The 13,593-nt window shown below is 47.6% G+C and overlaps 1 protein-coding gene across 1 annotated transcript in view; it reads right to left on the bottom strand.

Annotated features, from left to right (window-relative positions):
• The window catches only part of TMEM178B (transmembrane protein 178B), a 422,945-nt gene that overhangs the window by 37,912 nt on the left and 371,440 nt on the right, over positions 1-13,593 (bottom strand). Inside the window, exon 3 of the mRNA XM_032761962.2 lies at positions 4,880-5,017. Coding sequence (XP_032617853.1) covers positions 4,880-5,017 — 138 coding nt within the window. The remainder of the gene's footprint in view (positions 1-4,879; positions 5,018-13,593) is intronic.

The raw sequence follows: 13,593 nt of genomic DNA, 5'->3' as shown, positions 1-13,593 counted from the left end.
TACGGGCAAAGAGGTCAGCTTGCTCCAGGGCCTTGAAACAAAACTTTGGGTGTTCCAGGGTAGAAAGGCAGCCAGTGTGGTGGGAGTGATCCGACTTTAGGGAAAGAAACAGAAAAGGAGGTGAGGGGCAGCATGAGCCCGATTACAAACAGCTTCTAAAGAGGTGTAAGGAGTTCAGATTTTAAGTTCAACTGGAAGCTATTGGACCATTGACAGTGGATGACTGACATATCTGATTTACGGTTTTAAATAAAATTATGCTAACTGCTCTGTGAAGGACTGATTACAGGGTGGCCAGAGTGGAGTCAGGGCGTTTAGAGAGGAGGCTCCAGCATTAGCCTAGACAAAAGATCATGGAGCCTTAGACCTGATTCTGGGAGGAGGTGATGGGTGTCTTCCAGGGAGTGTGGGAGGGTGTGTGAGAGGGATCCTGTTGGGGTAGGGCATACATTGATGTTTACGCTCATCTTGGGGATCCGTATCCACGAAGCAGTACTGAGGTGCACCCAGCAAGGGAATCACACGAACACATAGCAGTCACGTGCTCCCTTGCCTGCAGCCTTTCCCTGGTGGCATCCTGTTCCCGAGCTTCTGAATGTCACTGGTGAGTCATCAGGCACACAAATGGTGTTGTGCCAGTCCGGGCGAGATTCTCCCCCGAAGGCCCTGCCAAAGGGAAAACTGGATCCCACTTGCCACCCCCGGCCTCCTGGCTGAGCAAAGCTGCCCTCCTGAATTAATCATCTCCTCGGGGCTGAGCGTTCATTAAACAATTTGTTGCTAATTCTTTCCCAGGGTGCAGGGTGCCCCTACTTTGACCAGGAAATAGTTAAATCTGGAACAGAAAAGTGCCCAGCGCAGGCCATCTTCCTTCATATTGGAAGAGAGAAGAGGTTGGGAATAGAATTCTTCCATTTTCATGTTGGCCTTGGCAGTTTCCTCTGAAGTCACCTGCAATTTCATCTCTGAACTCTAGCCTCCAAATTTACCTTCTTCATTCTTGCTGCGTCTTCCTGCTGTACCTGCTCCACATCCATGCCTGGCCAGCTCCAGGCACTGCCAATGTTGTCCCCCCACCCTTCTCACTTGTAGCCTCATTTTGCCCCTCAGGCTCCTGTCAGTGCTCAGTTATAGATGCCTGCAACCTGAGCCTGGGTGAAAGCTAAGGCCACGGGGCCTTTCTGTCCCACTTTGTGATAACTCTCTATGGTTCGAGTGGCTGATTGTTCTGCTTTATCCATGAGGTCGCTGTCACAGGTGGCTTACTCTCCAAGTTTTTCAACAGGCCAACCCCTAAAGATTAACTCCTAGAGAGCAGGGACTGGCCAGGTTCTGAGAGGGGTGGTGCTGACACGTCTCTTTGACATACAGGGTTCTAGAGGTCAAGGCATCATTTTTGGGTTGATGCCCCAGGCTCTCAGTTTGCTCTATCTGCTGAGCAAGGAAGGGGGAAGTGCAGCTTCTGTTCTAATCTGCTCCTTCCCTAGTCCCTAGCTCACAGTCAGCAGATGGCAGCTGCCTGGGACTTCTGGACTCCCATAGCTGTGTCTAACCCAGTTGGAAAGAACCCTAACTAGAGAAGAAAGGGAGTGCCCTCCCACCCCTGAGAGAGTCATCTTCAAGAAAGACTACATTTCGAGGGACCAGCTCTTAGTGGCTTTGTTCTCCGGCCCCTTCTGTTAGTGCCTAATGGTACCCACAAGGTATGTGGACATCCGTTTTTTCCCCAGACTCTTTCAGGAAGACATGGCTTTACCTATGGACACAGGTAACAACGCACCAGGACAAATAAGAAGGCGACCTGATCTGTGGATGAGATGGGTTTGCTCCAACCTGGATAGTGCTGCAGTCAGCAAGAGGCAGCTTTTAGAAGAGCAGCTTCCCCAAATCTTTCTGTGATGCTAACACTGTATCTTAAAGGATGGTTTTGCCACTTAAAAAATAGATTGCATGTCCCCAAGAAAGCAGATTCACCTGGGACCCTCAGTAGTAAAAGCTTGGATGAGCTTTCCCAGTAATAATCGAGGCCCCATCTCAACCCCCCTCCATCTCTTGCAGCAAAAAGTATGGAGAAATAGTCCTTAAAAGCTGGAGTTAAAAAAAAAAAAAAATGAGAGGTCTTGGCCAACCAGTTCATCCCTAGTACCATAAAATATTAGCACTAGAAAGAACTGGAAAGTTCATCTCTTTCACTAGTTCCCAACTCTGGCTGTACATTAAGATCACCCCCAGAAGTTCCACTTGGATGGGTCTGGAGTGGGGTTCCAGCATCAGTATTTTTTTAAAAGCTCTCCAGGTGATTAAAAGTGCAGTGGTTGAGAATCACTGCCTGGACAAAGGTAAGCAAGGCTCTCGCTCACTCACCCTATAGAAAGGGGCCTCTGACTCCTAACTGAGCCCAGGGGCATTCAGAGGTCTTCCCCAGAGCCCTGGGCTTTTGGGAGGTGCCTCAGCACGGTCTAAGGGCAGGGCTCCAGGCACACTCGTATCCCTCACTGCCCCCACACTCCATCCTGGGAGGGTGCTCACCAAGGTCTCAGTTAAGTGGGATATAGCCCAATGACCCTACCACAGTCACATCTATTGGTCAACCACTGTCACCCAATTCTGTACCTTTATTGTTTGACCAGTGATGTGTTCCCTGTCTGGAAAAGATAAGCCAGCGAATTACACAATCTCTTTCTCTGGAAGTTGACTTCAACAGGCCAGAGGGAAGTTGTCAAAGAGTTGAAAAGTCCTAGAGATGTAGCACCTGGGTAGGATCTGAACCTTGTGCATGGCATGAAGAGAGGGGAAAATGGAAAACCATGCAGGAGCCTCAAATGCCATCAAAGAGGTGGAGATGAAAGGGAGCTGGCCCCAGGGCTCACTGGATTCCTTATCTGCCCGAGGCCTGTTTGCTCAGCTTTTCTTGGATTCCTGGGAGACCTCTCTAGAGCCTTAGGAAAGCCTTGTTTTACCAGAGCCTGCCTTTATATATCCGAAAGAGTCTTAGAGAGAACACTCACTACAAACAGAGCTGCTCCACTTTTATCTTTTTATATTTTGGGGGGCTACATAAGATTTGGATTGCAAAGGGAAAACCAAAAAAGCTTCCATTGCTAAAATATAGTGTGGAAATCATCAAGCTAGTTTGACTCCTTGTTTCACTGAAGGGGATGCTGAGGCACAGAGCAGGGAAGCGTGCCTGGTTTTGTCAGCCTCTGTCTCTGTGGGAGACCAGAAGGAGGAATGCGGAAACTACTAGACAGAGCCACCACGTCCCTCTCCCTCCCCCAGCCTCTGCCACAACCACAGGTGTGGGGCTCACCGAGGAGACAGCTCTGGTGTGGGGCATCCTGACTCTAAGAGCAGAGGGTTTTTTTTAGCCCTGAGTGATTTTTCCTTGGAAAGACCCTGCTTGTCTTTGGCACAGAATGGCTGTGTTTCAAGGGAATAAGGGTAGACCTTCAATAAATTCAGAACTCAAGCCAAATCCCACAGCTCACTAGCCCCCACGATCACTCCATACACCTAGAGCAATGAACTCCTCCTGTCCCCAGCTTGACCCGCAGACAAAGAGCCAGCATGGCTGTCTCCTTCCCCCTCTGCCCCTGTTCAGAAACCCAGAGCCTGGTGGCTCACAGAAGGGACCTCAGTTGGGTGTTTACTCCAGGTGCCTAAATTCTAACTGACATTTGTTTCTAAATGCAGGACTTACTTTTATTTCTTTCCATAAGCATTTCTTTTTTCTTCTTTTTTTTTTTTTGAGATGGAGTCTTGCTCTATCGCCAAGTTTGGAGTGCAGTGGCACGATCTTGGCTCACTGCAACCTCTGCCTGCCAGGTTCAAGCAATTCTCCCGCCTTAGCCTTCCAAGTGGCTGGGACTACAGGCATGTACTACCATGCCTGGCTAATTTTTTTTTTTTTTTTTTTTTCAGTAGAGATGGGGTTTTACCAAGCTGGCCAGGCTGGTCTCGAACTCCTGACCTCATGATCCTCCCATCTTGGCCTCCCAAAGTGCTGGGATTACAGGTGTGAGCCACAATATTTCTAAATTTCTAATTCCCTCTGTCCAGGCCCCAATCCCCCTCTACTGAGCCCCACACAATCCATCCATCTACCTTTGTCTGAGGGGTAGATGGTGATGGATATACCCAGTGGTCAACTTCAGCTTGGGACTGAGACTCAAACCAGGAGAACAAAAAGCACAGTTTAGCTCTTATAGGGAAAGAAGAGGCACAAGAGGAGTGGACTCACTGTTACTTCCCATGGACTGGACCCCTATTCCCACATAGCTGTGCAGTTCTCCTTATGTAGAATCCCTTTAGAGGGACACTGGAGTGGTCCTATGCACATGACAGTAAAATAATAGAGTAAGAGAGACAGATATAAAAGAGGGTCTAGTCCTGCCCCACCCCCACCTTACTTGAAAGGGGAGCAGCTTCAGGACCTATAAGTCAGAGGTGAAGATAGACTTTTGGACGGAAAGTGCCCAGATAGCACCTGCTTCCAGCTTCCCACACTAATGCCCAGGGCCTGTGTATAATGAAATGCCCAAGTACTTCCTGGGCTCACGCTTGTTCCAGGTCTGATATCTCCATCTGCCGTAACCACCCGTCTCATGATCATCTCCATAAGTGTCTTTCTTCCACACAGGCAGTCAGATCTGAGTGGAAGGTGAGGATCGTGTCTTATTTTCCTTTGCATCCCCAACAGCTGGTGCAGTGGTGAGGAGCTAAAAGCAACTCAAGAAGTGCTTGTGAACCAATGGATGGGTGAATGAGAACCCCAGTCACGTCATGGTCCCCTCTGCTGTGCCCTCTGGCCATTCTCCCCAAATTGTGGTAAACAGGACCCTGTCCACTGCCACCCGCAAGCCGAAGCCTGCAGCCTTACCTCCCATGAGGAAGAGCAGCCCTGCCACGTACTGCATAAGGCCTCGGTCCCAGCAGCAGCCCAGCACGCCGATGATCCAGCCAAAGAGGATGATGGCCACCGCCATGCCCATGAAGCCAGCCGTCATTCTGCGTAGGTCTGTGGGGAAGCAGGCGAGCAACAGTCAGCAGCAGAGCCTGGGACTGCGGGCCAGGGTACACCCCAGCCCTGGGGTGGGTGCGGAGAGGGAGGGGCCCTCCAGGAGCAGGAAGGCAACCTGCTCTTCTCAGATAGGAGCACACAATCTTTGCAGAGGGAGGAGCCCCTGTGGTGACTCTATCCTTGTGTGCACAAACAGGCCACAGCAGTTTGGCTCTAAGCACAGGGACAGATCATCACAATATCGTGGCCATTTCTTCTATGCCTCCTTTGTGCCAGGCATAGTGCCGCCTATCTATATAGCTATCTCAACCTTCTGAGACAGGTACTATCTTTATTCCTTTTTTTTTTTTTTTTGGGACGGAGTCTCGCTCTGTCGCCAGGCTGGAGTGCAGTGGCGCAATCTCGGCTCACTGCAAGCTCCGCCTCCCGGGTTCACGCCATTCTCCTGCCTCAGCCTCTCCGAGTAGCTGGGACTACAGGCGCCCGCCACCACGCCCGGCTAATTTTTTTGTATTTTTAGTAGAGACGGGGTTTCACCGTGGTCTCGATCTCCTGACCTCGTGATCCGCCCGCCTCGGCCTCCCAAAGTGCTGGGATTACAAGCGTGAGCCACCGCGCCCGGCAACTATCTTTATTCCTATTTGCAAAATGCAGCAACTTGCTGAAAGGCACACAGCTAGTAAGCGGTAGAACAGAGACTGGAACCCAGACCTGTCCAGCACTCCCAGCTTCCAAACACAGCATCACTCAGCCTCTCCAAGGAGCTGAGAACCAGAGAAATGGGCTGCTGGATCTGGGTAGTCAGGCTGCACCTGCCAAGCCCTCCCTGTCTCACTAGGAGGTTGCATGTGAGGGAAAGCTATCAGCGTGGGGGTTCTGGTGTTCTGTTCCTTCAACTCCAAGCTGGCTCCCCGGCTTAGTTTTCCCTGCATGCAGGGCTGCAGGAGGAGAGCCACACTTCCTGCTCTCTTCTAAGCTCCAGAGCAGACCCCTTTCTTGCGCTTACTCCATCTCCTCCGCCCCCGGGTCAGCCCCGCTTTCTGAGTCAGTCCCTTCTCTGTTCCATGCCTGGCTGACCTATCAGCTCCAGGAGGAAGAGGGTTGTCTGGAAAGGCAGTATTTTTATCAGAAGGGAGAGGGCAGAGCTGTTGCCATGGCTCAGTTGACCACTCAGCATCTGGCTTGGCTTCCTCCCCAGCTCCCACCCCTGCCCTCCTGCACCCAGAGGCATCCAAAGCTGCTCTCAACCCCCCTACCCTTCCACGTGCCCACCGCACCCCAACCCCCGCCAGCTCCGGGCACACTTTCCTCATCCATCACCCCTTCTCTAGAGCTCAACCTTCTGACCCTCTGGTCATGCCACCCACTCCTCTACCCTTCACCAACACCCACCACAGCTCCCTGGGCCCTCTCTCCACCCACCCACATCTGAGCCTGTGCCCTAGGCCCGCCAGTGGGGCTCCACACAGGAGCAAAGCTATTTATCCTGCCTCTGCCCCAGGGTCTGTGCTCCGCAGGGGGTTGCAGAACAGCCTGGAGGACCCTTGGGCGTCCCTCTCTGTCAAAGGGAAGTGCCTGAAGCAAAACACATCAACACCCCATGCAAGCACACCAGCTGCTGCCTGGACAATCTTTTCTCAACCCTGAGAAACAAACACCCCACAGGTCTCTTTGGAGAACACCTCAGAGACCACATACCTCAAAAGGTGTCCAGGTCCCATCCCCTCCATTCCTCTCTCTCACTCCAGCCACCCCATGGGGAACCCCAGCAGAGCAAACAAAAAGACATATGGTGCAGTTTGGCTTAAGACCCCTCTGTAGAGGGATCCAGACCACCCTTCTTGTCCTGACATTGACCAGCAGACACTGACAGCTCCCGGCCAGGGAGGAAGTTGGCCAGGGAGCAGGGAGAGATGGGGCACAGGAGGGGAAGAGCAGCAGACCCTTCCCTCTGGTGAGGAGGGGCCTACAGAGGAAGGAGGACAGGGCTCCAGTCACAGAGGCAGAGATCTTTGAGAGCCACAGGGCAGGTTCCTGCTCTACTAGGGCCGCCCATGTCTGCCCTGGCTGACCCAGGATGCCTGCCCCAGCCAGGTAGAAGTGATGCTTACAGTCACTTATGGGAACTGCCCAGGATGCCTGATTATCATGCACAACTGCAAACCCTGCTCATATTACCGTATGTGTCAGATGGAACTGCTGAAACCATCGTTTGATCACAATAGGAGCTTGTGAGCCCAGCGGCCTGCGTGGGCAGCCACAGCCAGTCAGAGAAGGGAAGGAGCACTCCTGCCCCTTCTTATTGAACCATCTGTGCCATCCTCTCCCTCCATCTCCCCAAATGCTGTCTTCATGGCCACCAGCCCTATACCTTAGTCCCTGCTTTCCCCACCACCACAAGAGACTCTGGAGTGACCGAGGCCTGAGCTGCCTTCTCAGTAGAGAATGGTCCCCACTTGACATGAGATCCCATTTAGATCATCTCCTGGAAATGAGATACTCTTTACTACCAATGCTTCTACTCCTCAGCATCTTCAAGGGCAAAAAGGTGGTGGGAAGAGGAAAAGACAGAACAGCTTATTTTCAATGAAAAGAAGGTTTCCCTTTAAGGGGCTTATACTTCCTTAAACAGGATGTATAGTTTTGGGTTTTGCGTTTAAGTATTTAATCCATTTTGAGTTTATTTTTGTACTTGGTGAGAGACAGGGGCCTAGTTTCATTCCTCTGCATATGAGTATCCAGTCTTTCCACTTACTGAAGCACCATTTACTGAAGAGGATGTCCTTCTCCCAGTGTATGTTAATGCCTTTGCTGAAAATCAGTTGGCTATAAATATGTGGATTTCTGGGTTCTCTATTCTGTTTCATTGATTCATGTGTTTTTATACCAAAATCATGCTAAGTGTCTTTCAATGAATGAATAAAGAAAATGTGTTACATATACACAATGGAATACTATTCTGCCATGAAAGGGATGAAATGTTGTCATTTGCAGCAACCTGGATGGAACTGGAGGTCATTATGTCAAGTGAAATAAGCCAGGCCACAGAAAGACAAATATGGCATGTTCTCACTCACATGTGGGAGCTAAAAATGTTGATCTAATCAAAGTAGAGAGTAGAATAACGGTTATCAGAGGCTGGGATGGGTGTGGATGAAAAAAGATTGGTTAATGGGCACAAACATACAGTTAGAAGAAATAAGTTCTAATGTTTGATAGCAGAGTACAGTAACTACAGTTACCAACAATGTATTGTGTACTTCAAAATAGCTGGAAAAGAGGGCTTGGGATGTTTCCAACACCAAGAAATGATACATGCTCAAGGTGATGGATATTCTCAATACCCTGACTTGATCATTATAAATTCTATGCATTTATCAGAATATCACATGTACCCCAAAAATGTACAAATATCATATACTGATAAAAATAAACAAACAAACAGGAGGTATAAAGGGTTAGCACATTCATCTTCTGGGCCCTTCTCTTTTTGGTGTGTGGAGGTTTCTTTCTAGGAGAAATCCTATCCCATTCGGCAGCACTAGACAGGACAACTTTGCAGAGCCCCACCTTGCTGGTGGCCCAGCTCTCACCTGGCCTTGCTCATTGGAAGGCCTGTACTGTTCCCCAGGCTCTGCAGACGCCAGGGAGCAAAGGTTCTGCCTGGGGGAATTAAGTGGAAAATGGGTCAATAAGAGGTGTCCACCTTGGCCACGGATGGGAAAGTGGGCTGGGCAGAAAAATAAAATGGAAATGCAAATCAGAAAAAGAGGGAAGGTGAGAATTGTTGGAAGATGAGAACAAAGTGTTTGACTTAGAAGAAAACAGAGGAAAAGGCAGAACAGCAGCAAAATGAAGACAATAATTCCTCTTCCAAAAGTCTGTGTTCCAAGTCGGGGAGGGGCTGTTGTCCTGTAACACAGATTAGGTACTCTTTGCTTCCTCCCAAAGGGCTTTGTCAACAGAAGCTGAGAGTTGTGCTAAGTTGTTGATCTAGAAACAAGAATGAAAACCAGAGGCCAGGCCTGTGTATTTCCACTGACCTGGAAAGATTTTCACGTCACCCTGAAAACCTTATTTTGCCAGAGCCGTGCATGAACAGCTGGTTACTTTGTCCTTAGACCTGTGTGGTAACTCAGGCAAGCTGCAACAACAACTTATAAGGTAGATAGGACAAGAAATATTCCAGTTTTACAGATGAGGAGAGCAATATCCAAAGAAGTTATATAATTTATTGACAAATAATCTCAAAACCAGTGTACTATAAGAAGAGTGAGTTGCATCTTGAGTTACATGAGAAAATAATGCAATTAAAGATGTTCTGGGTTATAACAGCAGATTGAAAAAAAATGTGTCTAGCATTTCCTCCTCCTAAACCAAGCCAGACTACAGTTAAGAGATTTCTTAGAAAGACAGAAGTCTTCAAGGATGGGGAAAATAGAAAAGGAGACAGGGATGACAACAACAAAAGTCTGCAGGGCTTACGGACGCTGTCCTAAAGAGTCAAAATTGGACCTAAAGAGTCAAATCTAAAGTCAGTATCAGAGAAGCTGAAAATCAACTTGTGGAATCCCCAAAAGGTTCATGAACTGGCACCAACAGGTCCATTTGGATCTGGTTGTTAAGCAGAAGAAAGGGAAATAAAACAGGGATTTGGTGGAAGTTATTTAAGATCAATCTAGATTCCTACATCGCCTTGGCCACTCCATATCACTGAGAGATTCCTCTGTCCCTTGACTCCTGGGATCAGGGTACGAGGGGGTCATAAAACACAGTCCTTAGGTTTGGAGATCAATAGGTGAGGGTCAGCCAGCACAGTTGAGGGTTGGGGTATTGTACTGAAGTTCACTACAGCACCCTGATGGAGTTACGGACTGTGTGTACATGGATGTTGAGTTTTAGCATTGATCCCAGCTCTCTTCTACTTGGCTCTCAGACCTGCTGCCAGGGCTTTGTCCTCCAGCCTAGAGACTGGGAGAGGACCTTCTGGGGATGACCAGCACAGAGGAAAGACCTACAGACGCTAACAGTGCCCCAGAATCCGCCCCTCAGGACCCTCTACAATGAAGCCCCGGTTGAACTGGGGTTCATTCAGTGCCCGCAGGCATTTTTCAACATGAGTAAACAAGTAACCATCTTCATATATCTGAGAAAAGCCCATGAATGGGGAGAAAAACAACTTGCAGAAACAGGTTACATGGAGAAGAAAAAAATTCTCAAAATTATTTTTAATATCTGCAGAGAGACAAGAGAAGAAAGATACTGCCTCTGTGAAACAAAAACAGAATACTATTAAAAAAGAACTAGGTGGGGAACAAAAAGAATACCTGAAATAAAATAATGGACCAAAATCTATGAAACTTATATACTCAGTTCTAACTTATATATTAATAGTCCTGCCATATTCCAAAAAAGACTTAAGGAGGCTTACAAAATGCACACAGTAGAGTGGGATAAAAATAGTGATGCAAGGCTGGGCGTGGTGGCTCACGCCTGTAATCCCAGCACATTGGGAGGCTGAGGTGGGTGGATCACCTGAGGTCAGGCGTTCAAGACCAGCCTGTCCAACATGGTGAAACCCCATCTCTACTAAAAATACAAAATTAGCTGAGCATGGTGGCACACCCCTGTAATCCTAGCTATTCGGGAGGCTGAGGCAGGGAGAATCGCTTGAACCCATGAGGAAGAGGTTGCAGTGAGCTGATATCGTGCCACTGTGCTCCAGCCTGGGTGACAGTGAGACTCCATCTCAAAAAAAAAAAAAAAAAAAAAAAGATGCAGTGAAGGAGAGAAAAAGAAAGAAAAGGAAGATGAGGCCAGACATCACATTCACACACAAAACTTGGCCCATGAGGTCCTCAGGAACGTTATTCTATCCCATATTTGCACTTAAAGGCATTAGACATTATTTCCATTGTTTAAAAAATCGTTCCTGCTTTTTATTTGCACTCCTGACTGCCTCTCTGCCCGAGGAAAGGCCTGTGCATGTATTCCCGCCCATTCTCGTTAACCTATGCATCAGTCTCCTCTCTTTAGGGGTAAGAAACTGCCTTTTTATTTCTTTGTGATTGCTAACTGCGCCCATAGCAGTATTTTGTACTCAGGAACATATATATAGCGTGTATTTCTTTCCCCATCTCTTCCTGCCTTTTTAGAAAAGAAACAGAAAAGAAGAAGGAGGAAACCCGAACCCTGAGGCCTTGGAAAAATATGATGTGGGACTGGCCTAAGAATAACCCCCTTGGAAAGAGCCCAGAATGATGAGTTGGACTCTGCAGGCAAAGGCCAAGATAGAGAAAAATCTCCTCACGAATCATGTCGGGCTTGAGTCCATTATCTGTATTCCATGACCCTAACGTTTAACATTCTAATGCTTGAAATGAGAAAGGTGCATTTACGCTTTGTTGAATTGAGTTCAGGGTGGTGGAAAGGAGTGGGCAGAGGGAGGTTGATAATGAGGGAAGGTGGAGGAGGAAAGGCGAGGAGAACCATTAAATAGAACCAGAAAAAGCTGTTCTCCCTCATGGAAAAATTTTGATTTTCAAGTTTACACTCCTATTAACATTTAAATGGATAGGTATTGCTTGCAACTCTACACAGGAAACCAGGATATCTGCATTTAAATAAACACCACTTAGAGAAAGAAAATATATGGGCTGAATGTCTTTCTATTTGCTCTTTAAAGACCTTGCACAAATAATGATGATGATTGGAATTTTTTTTCATGAAAAAGAAAAAAAAACAGAAATGGTGAGGGTAAGTATGTGTTAGACCTTGTTGCGATGGTAATGACTGGGGCTAGAGAAAGAAGCACATCAATACCGCTGGATTCGTGGCCCCAGCAGCCAGTGCCTGTAGCGCTGCACTGCAGCTGGAGACCAGCAGGGCCATGGTCCTCTGATGGCCACACGGGCACCTCTTGGGGAGGTCTGCTGGAAATTCTCCCTTCTGCATGATAGGAGCACATGGTATGGTGACAAAGCAGGAGAGTGTTAGCTGCCCTGAGAGCCGGACATTCATTCACAAATGAATCAAGCCCTTAAAAATCAAGGTCACAGGAATTGAAGGGCACAGCAAAGTGGTGAGGGCAGAACTCAAGTGTTTTTGCCCCAAAGGATCAGTCGGTCTGGGAAGTAAGAAGTGGAAAGAGAGAGAGAGAATCTGCAATGAACCTGCTAGCCATGGGATCGACCAGGACAAGCGAATTCAAAGGATAGGAAAGATTCCAGGGCCCAATCACTGCACAGCAACCACCTCTGAAGGAAGTGGGGGTTTTAATTCTGGGAAGCCATATAGAGATGCAACTGGCAGGAACAGGAGAAATCAGGCTGTTCCCATTCAAATCCTGGCTCTTCCACAGCCAGGGTGCTGGGAACTCAATTAGTCCCCGTCTCTGGGTCCGTTTCCACATGTGTAAATGAAGGTTATGACAATACCTACTTCAAAGAGCTGTTAAGAGGATTAAATAAGTAAATATGTGGAAACTGCTTAGAATAGTACCTGGCACAATGCTAGAGCTATATAAGTGTAAATAGAAATAGAAGTCACCTAAATTAAAGCAATTCTCATTTTTTCATGCACTACTACATCCCTTGAATTTGCCATACATGAGCACATAAGGCGCTGAGTAACATGTTGGGATATGCCCCTAATTAAGGATTTGGGACCCAGAGAAAGCAGAGTTCTGAAAGCTGTTCTTATGCTTTTCAGGCACCTGGAGAGGCCAAGGTGAAGGCATTACTTCTTAATTTATTGACACTGAGTTGCATCCACCCCAGGGGGCTGGTACTGCCTAACCTCCGAGGACCAAAACAGCTGGAGGCTAAAGCAGCTAATAGCAGAGGCACCTGTGGCTATAGAGGCTGTTTGAACCCTGGGCTCTGGCAGTAAGCACTGCACTGATCTGGAAGGAGAAGACATGGGGCAGGACTGAGACTCTGCTGGGAAAGCATCAATGATTTAGTTAAGAAGAACTAAAACAGCGAATTCCATAATGGGAGGTTTTGCCTATGACTTTCTTCTAGGGTGTAAGTTGGTTCAGCATCATAATGTAGTTATATATTGTTCACTTTTTTAATTGACAGATAACATTTTATGTTTTTATCATGTACAACATGAAGTTTTGAGGTACATATACAAAATGGAATGGTTAAATCTAGCTCATCAACAAATGAACTCACACAGTTACCACTTTCACGGGAGGAGCACAACAGCTACTCTTTATGTATTTTTCAAGAATACAATATATCACCATTAACAATAGTCACCTTATTGTACAATAGATCTCTTGAAATTTACTTCACCTATCTAACTGTAACTATGTATCCTTTGACCAACATCTCCCCATACCCTCCTAACCTCTAACCACACCAGCCTCTGGTAACCACTGTTCTATTCTCTACTTCTATGTGATCAACTTTTTAGATTCCACATATGAGTGAGATCATGCAGTACTCGTGTTTCTGTGCCTGGCTTAGCATAGTGCCCTCCAGGTTCATCTATGTTCTTGCGAATGGCAGGATTTCATTCTTTTTTATGGCTGAATAATATTCTATTGTATGAGTGTGTATGTG

This window comes from Hylobates moloch, unplaced genomic scaffold (genome assembly GCF_009828535.3).
Source record: "Hylobates moloch isolate HMO894 unplaced genomic scaffold, HMol_V3 SCAFFOLD_1, whole genome shotgun sequence".
NCBI classification, from domain to species: Eukaryota; Metazoa; Chordata; class Mammalia; order Primates; family Hylobatidae; genus Hylobates; species Hylobates moloch.
The sequence above is the reverse complement of the archived record's forward strand: the minus strand, read 5'-3'. Positions and strand labels throughout refer to the sequence as shown.